The sequence below is a fragment of the Pyrgilauda ruficollis genome, unplaced genomic scaffold (assembly GCF_017590135.1).
Source record: "Pyrgilauda ruficollis isolate IOZ18807 unplaced genomic scaffold, ASM1759013v1 scaffold323, whole genome shotgun sequence".
In the NCBI taxonomy this organism is placed as follows: Eukaryota; Metazoa; Chordata; class Aves; order Passeriformes; family Passeridae; genus Pyrgilauda; species Pyrgilauda ruficollis.
In genome coordinates, this window is record NW_024524634.1 from 2,939 (window position 1) to 17,064 (window position 14,126).

Genomic DNA, 14,126 nt, shown 5'->3' on the forward strand with positions numbered 1-14,126 from the left:
TTCCTACCCCTTGTTGGCTGGATTTGGTGAGGTCTCTGGTGCCCATTCCTCCAGCCTGTCTGGTTCCTTGGGGCAGCTTTTACACTGCAGAGCCCTGGCAGCCTCGCTTTTTGCACAAAGGCAAGAGACAGGCAGAGCAATCTGTTGCAGGTGCAGTGATTGATCACCACGGGGCTCTGGGGAGCAGCGAGAGGCGCAGCCCAGGGACGGTGTTCCTCTGCTCCCAAAGCCGTTTCTGGCACACGCTCCAGCTGCAGCTCATCTCCGTCTCGGCCAGGGGAGGAGCAGCATCGGCTGTGCCCCAGCTTCCCTGTGCACATGTCCTGCTCAGCCACGAGGGCCGTGAGCCCCACGGCGCGTTCACACGCACCCGCACCTGGGGCAGCGCTTGGGCAGCGCCGGCAGCTCCAGCGTGCGGCCCCGGAGGCCGAGTAGGAGACCCTGCGTGCAACTCCTCGGCAGCTGCAAAGCACAGGTGCTGAGGAATACACCTGGTGCAGGCAGCTCAGGGTGCAGCTGCACTGCCAGCTCCAGGCTGAGCCCTGGCTGGCCGGAGCCCGAGGAAAAAGCCCATGACCTGCTGACTCTGGGCAGGACAAAGAGCCCGAAAACCTGTGGCACAGCCAGGTCAGTGGCCACTCAGAGACAGGGCAGATGCCAGGCCTCGGGAGGAAGAGCTGAGACTTTGCTGTGCTCGGACTGTGAAGGCGTAACAGCCCAGGGGTTCAAGGTCCCTCCCTGGAGGCACCGGCTCGAGCTGTATCTGTGTTCCTGCGCTGCAAACAAATTGTTTTGTGGAACAAGACACGTGAGACTCTGCTGTGGGAAACCCGGTCTGACTGTGTGAGAGTGGGGGGAGTGTGGGGAGTCAATGGGGGCACTCTTCAGCTCACCTGAGCCACCCACTGCAAAGGGGATTTGGTCCCATCAGGAACAGTCTGGTGGTGGGAGTGTGACAGCCAGAGTGCCTCGGGGATGCTCAGACAGGCAAGTTTCCTTAACAGCAGGGCTGCCTGAGAGCTGGAGCAGAGCCCAGGCTGTGCACCTGCTGGGCTCTGCCCGTAAGAGACCAGGCAAGGCACAGCAGAGTGCCCTGTTGTGGCAGGGCATCTCCCCTGCCACGAGAGTTTATCTACTGTTTCTTCTTGCTAATTGGTGGGATAACTCTCTAAAGACCGCTTGTCTCATCAGGCACCATGGAACTGACACTTGTAGCTGACAGTAAACTTCTTGCTGTGGAAAGATAAGCTGCAATTAGTGACTGACTCTGTTTTACAAACTATGAAAGCTTCATCAAACTTGCACAAAGCAGAAGTTTTCTGCATATTCCCTGGAAATATGTGGGGGTCTCTACCCAGATTTGGGATGCTGCCTTGCAGTTACTCCTTTGAGGGCTGAGTGAAAGAACTCTGTGAACACCATCATTATTTGGTGGTAAATTACATTGACTCGTAATCTATACTATTTCTTTGCTAGCTATAATATAGCTACTTGTCTGGTTTGAAAAGACAGGTGTCTGCTAAGGAAGGCAGGAGCCTTCCTGAAATGGAAAATGCAAACCTCCTTCCTCCAAATTATTATAATTTTGAAATTAAGGGGCTCTCAGGCAAAGATATGGGAGTGGGAATAACAGTTCTTTTTTAGGAAAAAATAAAAAATTAAAAGAAAATGTAAAAATAAAAATGCAGTCATACAAAACAACACTGAGAGAACCAGAATACAGCCTGACACCCTGTTAGTCAGGGTGTTTGTAGCAGTCTGATTAAATGGTGGCTGCAGCCCTCCTGGAATGGCAGGTGTGGTTCTGTTGGAGCAGTGATCCTGTTGAAGGGTGGAGTTTTCCTCTGAAGGTCTAGTGGTGGTGTAGATGGGCCTGGTCTTCCTCTATGTGCCCAGTGGAGAAGTGAGCTGGTCCTCTGGGAATTCAGTGGGAAGAGGCTGCTGTGGTGATCCAAGTTTCAGATTCTATCTAGGTAGGAATGTTTGGCTCCTCCTCTTGGGTTGAGCATCTCACAATGGGATGCTGTAATTTTATCAGTCATGAAGTGACACTCACTGGCCCATTAACAGAAGATATTTTCTGGAGGGAGGATTGGTTGTGGAAGAGATAAAGTAAACTGCCCCACCTGGTTTTAACAGGTGGCCTAATTAACAGAAGATAACTGCCCCACATCTAACAGATGGCAATAGAATATACACCCCCATCCACATCTTGCATTTCCAACCTAAGATATTATTCACCCTTTATTCTATTGCTATTTGTATCATACCCAAATCAATAAACTCTATAGGATTAAACTTTACACACAGTTCTCACTTAAGACTAGGTTTCAATGTGGTACACAATGGGCTTCTCTATCTTTCTGCATTACCTACCAAGTGTAACCAGGTCTTTGAGCAAAAACAATCCCGCGGATGGGTTTGCCTTTGCCTGAGGTAGGACTAATCCAAACAGTCTTTCCTGAAACACCTTTCATGTGTACCACAGGGACTTAATCTACTGTTTGCAAGGGTTCAGACTGGGCAGGACCAGTTTGACTGGTGGACTCTCAGGTGTTGACCAGGTGGTTTTTGTTAAGTTCATTTCTTAATTTCTGAAGGTTCCACTGCCAAGTGCCTTCAAGGTAGCCTTAATTAGTCCATTGCACTGTTTAACTTTCTGTCCTAGTGTGACGTTATGATGCTGTATCACCAATCGTGTGTTCTGTTTATGTTGGATATTATATTCTGTACCTTCAAGACTGGTTCTGAGAGCAAAGGCAGGGACAAGAAGAAGCACGGAGTTTGTTATCACTCACTCCTCCACATTCTGCCCTGGAACTGTGTTGTCTGGGCATGAACAGAGTAGAACAGAGCGCTCCTTTGCTTTTTAGCTAGTTTAGCTAGCTGAGGCAGAGTTCTCCCTGGACTGTTTTTTTTCTTTCCCTTTTCTGGGAACTGTTTGAACCTCCTCCGAACTGGGACCTGGGTAGCACCAAGAGCTCACACGTTGTGGCCCACTGGGGCCTGCTCTGGGCAGCGGCCTTTCCCAGGGCCAGAGGGATTAATAACAGAGCCACCACCCACAGGAGAGACTTTCTGAATTTGTCATCTCTTCAGAGCAGTGAATAAGTTTTGTCATCTGGTATTGTTCATTTTTTGTGCTGGGGAGTGCTTTGCCTGTTAAATAAAGAGGTTTTTTCCACTTCTCTCTGAGGAAATTTTTCCTGAACCGGTTGGGGGGAGGGGCTGTGTGGGTTTGCATTCTGGGGGGCCCCCCTTTTGGAGGTTTTCTCCCAAATTTACCTTAAACCCGGACAAATTTTTGGCGACCAACGTGTGGCTCAAGAGAGTGGAAAAAAACCCTGTTCTGATTGCATTTTGGTTGCAATTACTCTGTATTGGGATAAAGCAGTTAGTAGCCATGTTGTTTGAATTCATGATGTCTCTTGGGGTGTATGCTGGAATGTGTTTCTGGTCCCAAGGTTTTTTTGAGGTCTTAACATCTCTGTGGTCTCTAGGTTTATTTTCTTATTCAGAAATAGCTCCAGTATTGTAGGAATGTGCCCCCTGTTGATGGAGTGACCAAATCATCCTTTGTCTCCTTAAAAAGGCAAAAAGCCCAGAAGTTTCTCTCCTCAGTTTGGTAAAGAGACATGTCATAAGACCTTTGGGACTTCATCTCAAACCTAGGGCTACCCAACTGGACAGAGGTCAAAAGGTCCCATGTAGGTAATTCACCAGAAAAAGAAGAGAACAAAGGAAATAATTGCTTTTGTGGGGTGTTTTAGCAGGAGCAAGAACCTCTTGCCCCTGGCTCAGTTTTTCTCTGTAAGAGCTTTGTTATTTTGCCTTTTATTAAAACTTTTCTGTTTCCAACACTACCTCAGAAGTCATCCTGCTGATTTTATGCCATTTGAGGTAGCTGAGCTATCTAAAGTGTAATAGGTTCTCTGAGAGCTCATAAGACCTGGCTCAAGGAGAAAACCATCATGGTATTTGTTGTGGTGTGTTTTTTGTTTTATTAGTAGGCTTATTGTTTGATTTGTAATTTTGTAGTCCTTATGTTGTTTCCTTTTTGTTTCTGCCCTTTTCCCAGAACTTTCATCACTTTTTGTTATTAGATGCCAGTTTCTTTTTGAACCTGCCTTCTTTCAAGAAACTTCCCTGTCAGTTTTGTTTTTCTCCAGACTTTATTAGTTCACTAAAACTGTTCTCCTACCTTGTGATTTTTATTGGTTTATACATTGTATTCCCCACCTGGTTTTTTACTCCCAATTCTCCTGATTTGTTAAAGATTGTACCCTCCCCTGAGACCTGCCCCCCCCATATAAGCTCCTGTCTGCCCCCGTTCGGGGTTCCGGGACACAGAAGAGGGAAGTTTTACCATCAAATAAAGTTACCCCGGGACCGATGTGCTGCTCTGTGTTTTACGCTGCGCCGTCACTGTAGCTGGGATTCAACAGGGCTCAAGGGGGGATCTGCCAGCCGCCCCCCCACCCTTGTCATCAGCTAGCCAGGAGGAGCGGCAGGTATTGTCCTTAATATGTAGTTTTTGCAGTAGAGGGGCATGGACTAGAATAGCTATTGGGCTGGGCTTGGTGATAATGACTTCTGGGATGTTTATAAAGGTGCTGGGGTCTGTTCCAGGTGTGTATGGGTCATGGTTATGGTTATGCACCCAGTTTGTTGGAGGAGGAACAGGGGATAAGGCTTTTTAGCCTTTGCTTTCCTTCGTTTCCTCTGAATCTGTTACATCAGTATTGAAGAATGTTCAGTTTCCCCTGAATGCTAAATAGACCATCTTTCTGGTATTTAATCTGGTAAGCTTCCTCTGTACAGTCTGCAGCTCCTCTAGAATGAGGGCTGAGATTTCTAGAGGGGCTGATGAGACCGCTGACCCAGTAGACCCAGGTGTGGAAAATGGAAGGATATGGGCCAAACCCTGAAGGAATTCTCCGATCCTGTAGACTGGCATTTTCCACGTGAACAAATTCAGAATCCAGCTGAGGTGGGGAAATACCTGAAAGAGAAGTGCCATGATGACTCTAAGGAGAGAAATCTTATTGCAGTAAGCTGAGCCCTGGCCTATGGTTATCGCACACTGCTAGATACTGTAGGGCAGCAGATAGAGGAAGGGGCAGGGCGATAAATCAGCAGCTATCCCAGTCACTCAGGCTGCAGCCAACACCCCAGTTACGAAGCTAGTAGCTAAACCAGACACTGAGCGTCAACCAATGGCTGTTGCTACTAGCACGAGAAGCAGAAAGTGCACAGACAAGACTGATCCACCAGTGGATGGTGATGATGACGATGATGCAGGAGAAGGACCCTCAACACTTCCTAACATAAAATCAGGAGTCAAAGAGATCAGGAGCCACCATTGAGTCCTACTCCCTGAAGGACCTTCATGGCCTAAGAAAGGATTACACTCGACAACCTGATTAATCTATAATTACTTGGTTAGTCCATCTTTGGGATGCTGCAGGCAAAGCTACAATTCTGGACGGCACTGAAGCGAGGCATTTGGGATCCCTGTCACATGACCCCATCATCGACCAAGGAATCATGAGGGGAGTTAACCCTCACAGCCTCTGGGCACGGGTCCTGGAAAGTGTAGCACAAAGATATCTGTGTGCAGATGATCTCTATATGTAGCAAACCCAGTGGAAGACCATAAAACAAGGGATCCAATGCCTCAGAGAAATGGCAGCGGCAGAGATTGTCTTCTCAGATGACATAAACACTGTAAATCCAGAATTGGTACCATGCACGTCTGTGATGTGGCAAAAACTTGTATGACTTGGGCCACAAGAATACACTTCTGCTTTAGCCATCTTGAAGCGGGATGACAGTGAGGAGACTATGCTTGATATGGCAAAGAAGCTCCCAGCATATGCAGATGCTGTACATGGCCCAACACATGCCAGAATCACACACACATCTGCAGAAATTAGAAGAGAAGATAGAAGAGAATCATAAGAAACTCAGGGAGGAGATTAAAGAGGACCTTCTCCAAATCTCAGCAGTACAGATCAGGTTCTGGTACCCAACGCAGACGTTCCCCAGATGGAGAGAGAAGGTACATCCCACGAGCTGAGCTGTGGTTCTTCCTGCGCGATTGTGGAGAAAACATGAGGAGATGGGATGGAAAATCTGCTGGTGTTCTGGGTGCGTGAATTGAAGGAAGACAAGGCTCAGAGAGGAAGTTCACCAAAAGGAAAGCAGTTCCAGTGGCCTGTAACCAAACTTCCAGGTATGATGATGATGATGATGATGATGATGATGATGACATGTCCAATCTCCTTGAAGGAACCTCCAGGACATATGCCCAAGGAAAGAAGGATAATCAGGCTTAGAAGGGCCCTGCCTCTAGCCAGGTAGAGGCTAGGGAAAACTGTGTTTTTTGGACTGTGTGGATTCATTGGCCTGGCACATCTGAACCACAAAAATATAAAGCTTTAGTCGATACTGGTACACAATGCACATTAATCCCATCAAGACACGTGGGAGCAGAATCTGTTTCTATTTCTAGTGTGAGAGGAAGACCACAGAATTTTACTTTGGTGGAAGCACATGTGAGCCTGACTGGACATGAGTGGAAGAAACATCTTATTGTGACTGGGCCAGAGGCGCCATGCATTTTGGGCACTGATTTCCTCTGTAGTGGGTATTTCAAAGACGCAAAAGGACTCAGGTGGGCTTTTGGGATAGCAGCTGTAGTGACAGAGGTCATCAAGCAATTGAACACCTTGCCTGGACTGTCCGAGAATCCATCTACAGTAGGACTTACAAAGGTGGAAGAGCAACAGATACCAATAGCCACTTCAACATTCCATCACCAACAGTATAGAACAACTCGAGATGATGTGATTCCCATCCACAAGATGATCCGAGAGCTGGAGAGCCAAGGGTTCATCAGCAAAACCCACTCACCCTTTAACAGCCCCATTTGGCCTGTGCATAAGTCTGATGGAGAATGGAGATTGACTGTGGACAATTGTGCCTTGAATGAAGTGACTCCACCGCTGAGCGCTGCTGTGCCGGACACGCGGGAGCTCCACTATTGGTACCCATGTGGCATTCACGTTTTCTGGAAAAATCCTTTCGCCCAGGATTTTTCTCCTGGGAAGCTGAGAACTCTCAAAGAAAAAGGAAAACAGTTTTATCTCATTTGCTTCTCCTATGTTTTGCTGCTTTGGAATGTGGTTGGTGATTGTTTATCCAACAGGTGATTGCTTCCTCGGTTTCTGCTGTGAATTATTTTGACTCATTGGCCAACTAGTGCCAAGCTGTGTCAGGATTCTAGAGAGAGTCACGGATTTTTCATTATTATCTTTTTAGCCTTCTGTAAGTATCCTTTCTGTATTCTTTAATATAGTATAATTTAATATTCTTTAATATAATACAGTATCATAAAATAATAAATTAACCTTCTGAGAACATGGAGTCAGATTCATCATTCCTCCCTTCTTCGGGGCACCCCACAAATACAATACCCCTGAGAGGACTGAGTCAGACAACGGAGTCATTTCAAGAACAGCCTTATAAACACCTGGGCGAGGGAACATGGCATTGTGTGGGTGTACCATATCCCCTACCATGCAGCAGCTTCAGGCAAAGTGGAGATACACAATGAACTATTTAAAACCCAGTTGAAAGCACTGGGTGGGGGATCTTTCGAAAATTGGAAGCAGCATTTAGCAAAGGCCACCTGGTTAGTTAACACCCGAGGTTCCACCAACCGAGCAGGTCCTGCCCAGTCTGAGTCCCTGCATATAGTAGGACGAGATAAAGTCCCAGTGGTACATGGTAAATTACAAAGACCTATTGAGGCTCAGACAAAAACTATTGAGAAAACCCTCACTGCTTCACAAGTGGAACCCATTAAAGGGCCATGCTTTAACTGTGGAAAACCCGGTCATTTGAAAAAGGACTTTTATGAGGCAGTGAAAAATGTAAAATTACCTAATATTTGCCCTTGGTGCAGAAAAGGGAGGCATTATTCCAACCACTGTCACTCCAAATTTGATATAGAAGGGAAGCCTCTGTCGGGAAACTTCAAAAAGAGCACACAGCACCATGACGTGAAAAAAACAAATAATGGCAGCTCAATCTCAAGAAAATTTAGGCAACCCAAACCAATTTGTGTAATCGCCAGTCACCTCCCAAGTGATCCTCCCCACTTATTACCCCCAGGGCACGATGTGAACTGGCAACTCCTAAATTAACATACTTTTTAAAAGACTTTTGCAATTAATTCATACCCACAGGAGTTACTGGTACTTCACAACAGAGACAAAACTTTTTAATTATAGGCAAAGACAGGAACATATTTCTTGGATTTTCCACTTTTCCAGCTGTTGTTTCAGTAAATTGTAATGAAGAGCTGATGGTTTTAGCTCTTGCTTCTAGCGCTCCAGTGGTAATTCAACCAAAACCACTAACAGCTATTGCTATTGCACTGCCAGTGACTATAGCTAAGCAAGACATATATGGAGAGACTCCACTTTTAACTGAGCGAGCTGTATACCAAGAAATGCCACTTCAGAGCTTCAGCCTGGCACCTGATGTCCTTTGGCTACAACGTGTCAGCAATGAGCGGCCACAGCTGACTTGCAGTCCTGGTGGTAAAAGAGTTCACCTTACAGCCATGCTGGACACTGGCACAGATGTCACTGTAATTTCTCATGTGTTTTGGCCAAGCGATTGGAATTTTGTGGCACCCATGGGCGCTCTCAGAGGAATTGGAGGAGTCACACTGTGTCTGCAAAGTGAACTCATGGTTACTGTTAGAGGTCCTGAAGGGAAGACAGCGATCATCTGTCCCTTCGTGGTGCAGAGACCCATCAGGGTATGGGGAGAGACGTACTGTCCCAGTGGGGAACCAAAACAGAAGTGAGTTTTTGATGAGTGCCACGGCAGCACCTGCCACTCTAAAGTTCTCATGGAAAACTGAAAACCCTCTTTGGGTGAGTCAGTGGCCTCTAGCAGAGAAAAAACTAAATGCCCTCAGAAAATTAGTAAATGAACAATTACAAAAAGGTCACATCAAGCCCACAAATAGCCCTTGGAATTCCCCAGTGTTTGTCATTCACAAGAAAACTTCTGATTCCTGGAGATTACTCCACAACTTGAGAAAGATCAGCAAAGTGATAGAAGACACAGGACCCCTGCAACCTGGACTGCCTTCTCTTTCGATGATTCCAAGAGACTGGCCTCTTGTTATCATCGACTTAAAAGACTGTTTTTTCAACATTCCACTGCTTCCAGAAGATGCTCCTCAATTTGCCTTTTCGGTTGCAGCCATCAATAGAGAACAATCACTGCAAAGATATCACTGGGCATTTTTACCACAAAGGATGAAAAATTCTCCTACAATTTGGCAATATTTTGTGGCACGAGCTTTGTCTCCAGCCCAACAAAAACAGCCACGGTCAAGGATTTTACATTACATGGGTGATTTACTCATTGCAGCACCAACTAAAAAGGAAATGGAACAGACTCGAGACAGGACGTCACTGAAGTTCAAAACACTGGATTAGAAATTTCTACATCAAAAATACAAGAAATACCACCCTGGAAATATTTAGGGTGGAGGATGACAGAACAAACAATCAAGCCACAGAAAATACAGCTCCAAACCAGTGTCAACACCCTGTTGAGAGACTGAACTAAAAACAAGTTTCAAAAGATGGCCCTGCAAAAAGAATTTTGGAGAATTAGAACTGTGAAAAATGCATTGTAGCAAGACCATAGGTGATTGGTGTTAGAAATATTAGCAGCACTGTGTGGCCAAAGCTAGCAGGCTGAAAAATATTTATATGGTATTGTAACCAGGAAATAGGGTGGCTTCTGATAGAATGGTGTTAAGTTTTACATCTCTTGTGTCTCACCCTTCTATGAGAGTGGCAATGGAATAAAATAATTTAAAATGCCTCTCAGTTGCCCCGTCTCTGTAGAGCTGGGATCTCCCAACACTCCTCCTAACAGGCACACTCAGCACTTTGCACAGCACAATATATGGTTACATTTCAAGCATATTTCTTAGTCATTAATATCATTAGCCTATGTGACAGCACGTTCAGTGTACTCTGGCGGTCCCACTGAGGAAGGCTCCGAGTCTTACGCGGGGTCATTCCGATGAAGGCCAGCAGTCTCATTCAGGCTGCACTTATCACCTTCCTTTCTGAAGCACGTGCAATCCTTCATTGCCTCGTTCAGGAGTTTCAACACGTTCTGTTCCTCGTAGCATGGTGCATTCTGTTTCTGTTATCTTAAAATGCCTAAAGCTCATATTTTTTCTTAGGTTTCTGCTTGGTATTTGCTGACCGTTAATACTTAAATCATGCATACATGAGTTACCTCTTCATCAACTCCTTTCACCACAGGCTCTGCTCCAGGCTCCTGTGGCCCCGACCAGGTGCTGATGGAGGCCGGGCCCAGCTGGGCTGTGGGGTGGGGCAGAATCATGGCTCCTTGGGCAGCAGCCGGCCCGCTGCACCCTCCAGAGCCCGGTGCCAGCGGCTGCTGGCCGCCTCGCAGGGCTGTGCGGGCAGGGGAGGCCAGTGCTGGCCGCACGGAGCGCCCGGCACAGGGGCTGGGCCTGCACCAAGTGCACCCTCCTGGCGCTCTCTCCAGCTGGCAGAGGACAAGAGCCGAGCGGCCGAGCACCTGCGCCACGCCCTGCAGTACCTGGACAGCCCGCAGGAGTCCCTGCGACAGGCGGCCATCAGGTTCATCGGTGAGCCACGAGCCCGGGCTGCCCTTCCCCGCCCCGCCCCGCCGCAGCTCGGCCCCAGCCCCGGCTGCTGCCCCGGCAGCGCCATCCGGGCCCGGTGCGCGGAGCTCCCCCAGCCTCGGCGCTGCTGCCGCCCTGTCGCAGCCGTGCCCTTGGGCGGCAGCATGCGGCAAGGGCCCGGCCCGAGCCCTGCCGGGGCCAGGAGGGCGTGTGGCCACAGGGCTGGCAGCGCCGCTGGCAGGGAGCTGTGCCGCCGGCGCCGTGACAGGCTCTGTGTTCTCAGGGATGGCCGGGCGGCACCTCAGGGGCCACAAGCGACAGCTGCGGCACATCTGTCAGGGTGAGTGAGGGCAGAGGGCTGCCAGCCCCGGCTGCCGGGGGGAGCTGCAATCCCTGCCCCGCTGCCGAGGGCTCTGCTCCCTGTGCGGGAGGGAGCACTGATTTCAGGCCCACGAGGGGCAATAGTGTCCGGTCGCTTCGGGCGGATCCCCTCGCTCCCTGCTCCCTCCTGGCCATGGCCAGAGCCGGCTGGCATGGCCCTGGCACAGGGGTCTCCTCGGGTCCCTGCAGATCCGGGATCTGACCGTGGCTCTGTTACCCTCTCTCGCAGCCCTTGAAGACAAGGCAGAGGATATCAGCCCTGCCACCAGAAGCTTGGCTCTCAAAACAGCCTTTGTCTTCTGGGCTGTGGAGAGAGCTCCGGGCTCCATCTTGCAGAAGCTGCAAGATCAGTTCTGCAGGGCACGCAAGAAATGGCCTTGTCTCTGGGGCCACCGCTGGCTGTGCTGCTGGGGCTCTGAGGAGAGCTGATTTGAGAGGAGATCTGTCTGCTGCGGCCATCTAAGCCAGGGGGGATTTTTCTTTTAGATTGGTTTTTTTCCTTCTTTTTCTTTCTTCTGTAGGATATAAATATAGAATGTGTTCTAATAGCTGGACTCCCAGGAGCTTCCTTTGGTGCCCAGCATCTGCAGGGCACGGGGGAAGAGGAGAAAACGGGTCCTTGTGCCAAGCAAGTGGCCCAGTATGCAGTGGGGAAGGGAAATGGCTAGAAGCCCTTGGCCTTTGGTGGTTCTGCTAAAGCCTTTCTGTTGAGGACAGAGCGGCTGGGCAGGGGCCAGAGCTGCGGGGATCCCTGCCAGACTGGTGCCCGGAGATGGCCACAAGCCCTCCTGCCCAGCCAGGCAGCGCCATCTGTGTCCTCCTGCCCGTGTGTTGCTGTCTGGATTGCTGAGGGCTCCGAGGTGCCTCTCGATCCGGCTCCTCTGGATCTCCCTTGGGGCTGTGCCGCTGCCGGGCAGGTTGGCCGGGCTGGGGGAGACCCTGAGGGGATGACGGGGCGGTGGGAGGCCGTGAAGGGATGAGGTGCTGCGGAGGCCCTGACGGGACAAGGTGATGGGAAGGCACGAGGGCCCTGTGGGAGGGAGTGGGTGGCAGGAGGCTCCAAGGGGACAGGAGGGCCCTGGGGAGCCGGGCTGGTGGGAAGCCCTGAGGAATTGGGTGTCAGAGGCCATAAGCAGCCCCCAGGCTGCTGCTTTGTTCCTGACAGCCGGGTGCTCTGGCGCTTCCCCAGGGAGGCTCCCCCGCCTGGGGCAGAAGGCCTGGAGGCTGGGCCTCAGCAGGAGGCTGGGGACACTCCCACAGTGCCCAGACTGCGCTGGCTGGGGACAAGGAGGGCAAGGGGGCCCTGCCAAGCCACAGTCACTGGGTGCCGCCAGGGCAGTGGGCAGAGCAGGGCTGGCAGGCAGCCCGGGCCCCTGCGGCTGCCCAGGCCATGGTGCTGAGGATGAGGCCCTCCCAACAGAGACCTCTGGGCCTGCAGAGCTTCTGCCTCCGTGGCAGGGGCGGCGATGTCTCCTCGAGCAGGGCTGCTGAGTTGCTGCTGCCAAAGCGGCTCTGGAAGCCACAGAAACAGCGGCGGAGCACGCACGGGAACAGCAGCACCCCGAACGCTGGCACCTGCTCAACGAGGCATCTGCACCAGCCGCCATGCCAAAATGGGGGATACTGTGGGCACCATTGCACGTGCTTTGGCAAAAGGCTTCAAGCATACTTGGCGACAATGGCTTTCTCCTGACTTGCCAGCCTCACAGCAATGCTTGGCAGCTGCAGCTGCAGCCTGTACCTCTGACTGACTTCAATGGCCGTGCTTGAGGGCAGACTCGCCTTCCACTGGCAGGCATTCCCAGGTGGCAGCATTGGTTGCATTGTTAGAGGCAGCACGAGCCCTACACTGCAGCTGCCCTCCCCCTCCTCTGTGCGGGCACCTTAAAAACACGTGCATGAGCTTCCAACCTAAATCCTGGACTGGCTCGGAGCAAAGGAAGAAGCAGCACGCACTGAAGAAAATCAGGCACTTGTGACCAACATTTACAGTTGGAGGGAAACACTTTGATGTCTGCTGAAGACGGCTCGCTTCACAAGCTCAGGCTTTGCTGGTAGAAGATGCTGCTTGGCTCTTGCTGGAGCCAATGCATGGCCTTCCACTCTTCCTGGATCAAGTCTGGTGGACCTGTGGGCAGCAAGTCTGTCCCGTGTGCATCTGACAACAGAAAAGAGCAGGACATGGCTGCTTCCAGCACTTGTCTTGGCTGCTCCTTCAGGGGGCTGGCACCATCATCAGAGACACAGAACAGCTTCTCGTCACAGAGTTATCCCTATCCTCTGCACTTCCCCAGGTGTCTGCCTTGATGTTCACGGGGGACTTCCTAATTTGTGGCCATCCATTGCCGTGCTCAGCCGGCAGCCCGTTGTGTTTGCACGCAAGCTGCCACCCGAAGACACATAGCAAGTGGAGCATAGAATAGCACAGGCTTGGCCAATTCTTTCTCTTCAGAGTGCCAGAAAGACACAAAAGCACAGCGAAACATGACAGTGTTTTGGTGGAGTCTCTTTGTCCTGTGAAATTCAGGAGCTGTTGGTGTTTCTGTGCTACTGCTAATCCCTTCCATGAAAATTGTCTTGGCTGCTCCTTCAGGGGGCTGGCACCATCATCAGAGACACAGAACAGCTTCTCGTCACAGAGTTATCCCTATCCTCTGCACTTCCCCAGGTGTCTGCCTTGATGTTCACGGGGGACTTCCTAATTTGTGGCCATCCATTGCCGTGCTCAGCCGGCAGCCCGTTGTGTTTGCACGCAAGCTGCCACCCGAAGACACATAGCAAGTGGAGCATAGAATAGCACAGGCTTGGCCAATTCTTTCTCTTCAGAGTGCCAGAAAGACACAAAAGCACAGCGAAACATGACAGTGTTTTGGTGGAGTCTCTTTGTCCTGTGAAATTCAGGAGCTGTTGGTGTTTCTGTGCTACTGCTAATCCCTTCCATGAAAAGAATCATTCCAGGAAGGAGCAACATCATCTGGCACATACCAAGTGTTGCCACCAGTTGCTCCAGGTGCTCCTACCAAGA

The 14,126-nt window shown here is 50.2% G+C and overlaps 1 protein-coding gene across 1 annotated transcript; it reads left to right on the forward strand.

Annotated features, from left to right (window-relative positions):
* Positions 1–10,303: 10,303 nt before the first annotated feature.
* On the forward strand, positions 10,304–11,530 carry LOC121357314. Its single transcript, XM_041474486.1, has 3 exons — positions 10,304–10,723; positions 11,004–11,060; positions 11,331–11,530. Exons 1-3 carry the CDS (start codon positions 10,336–10,338, stop codon positions 11,528–11,530), a joined length of 645 nt encoding a protein of 214 aa, XP_041330420.1. The 5' UTR covers positions 10,304–10,335.
* Positions 11,531–14,126: the final 2,596 nt, after the last annotated feature.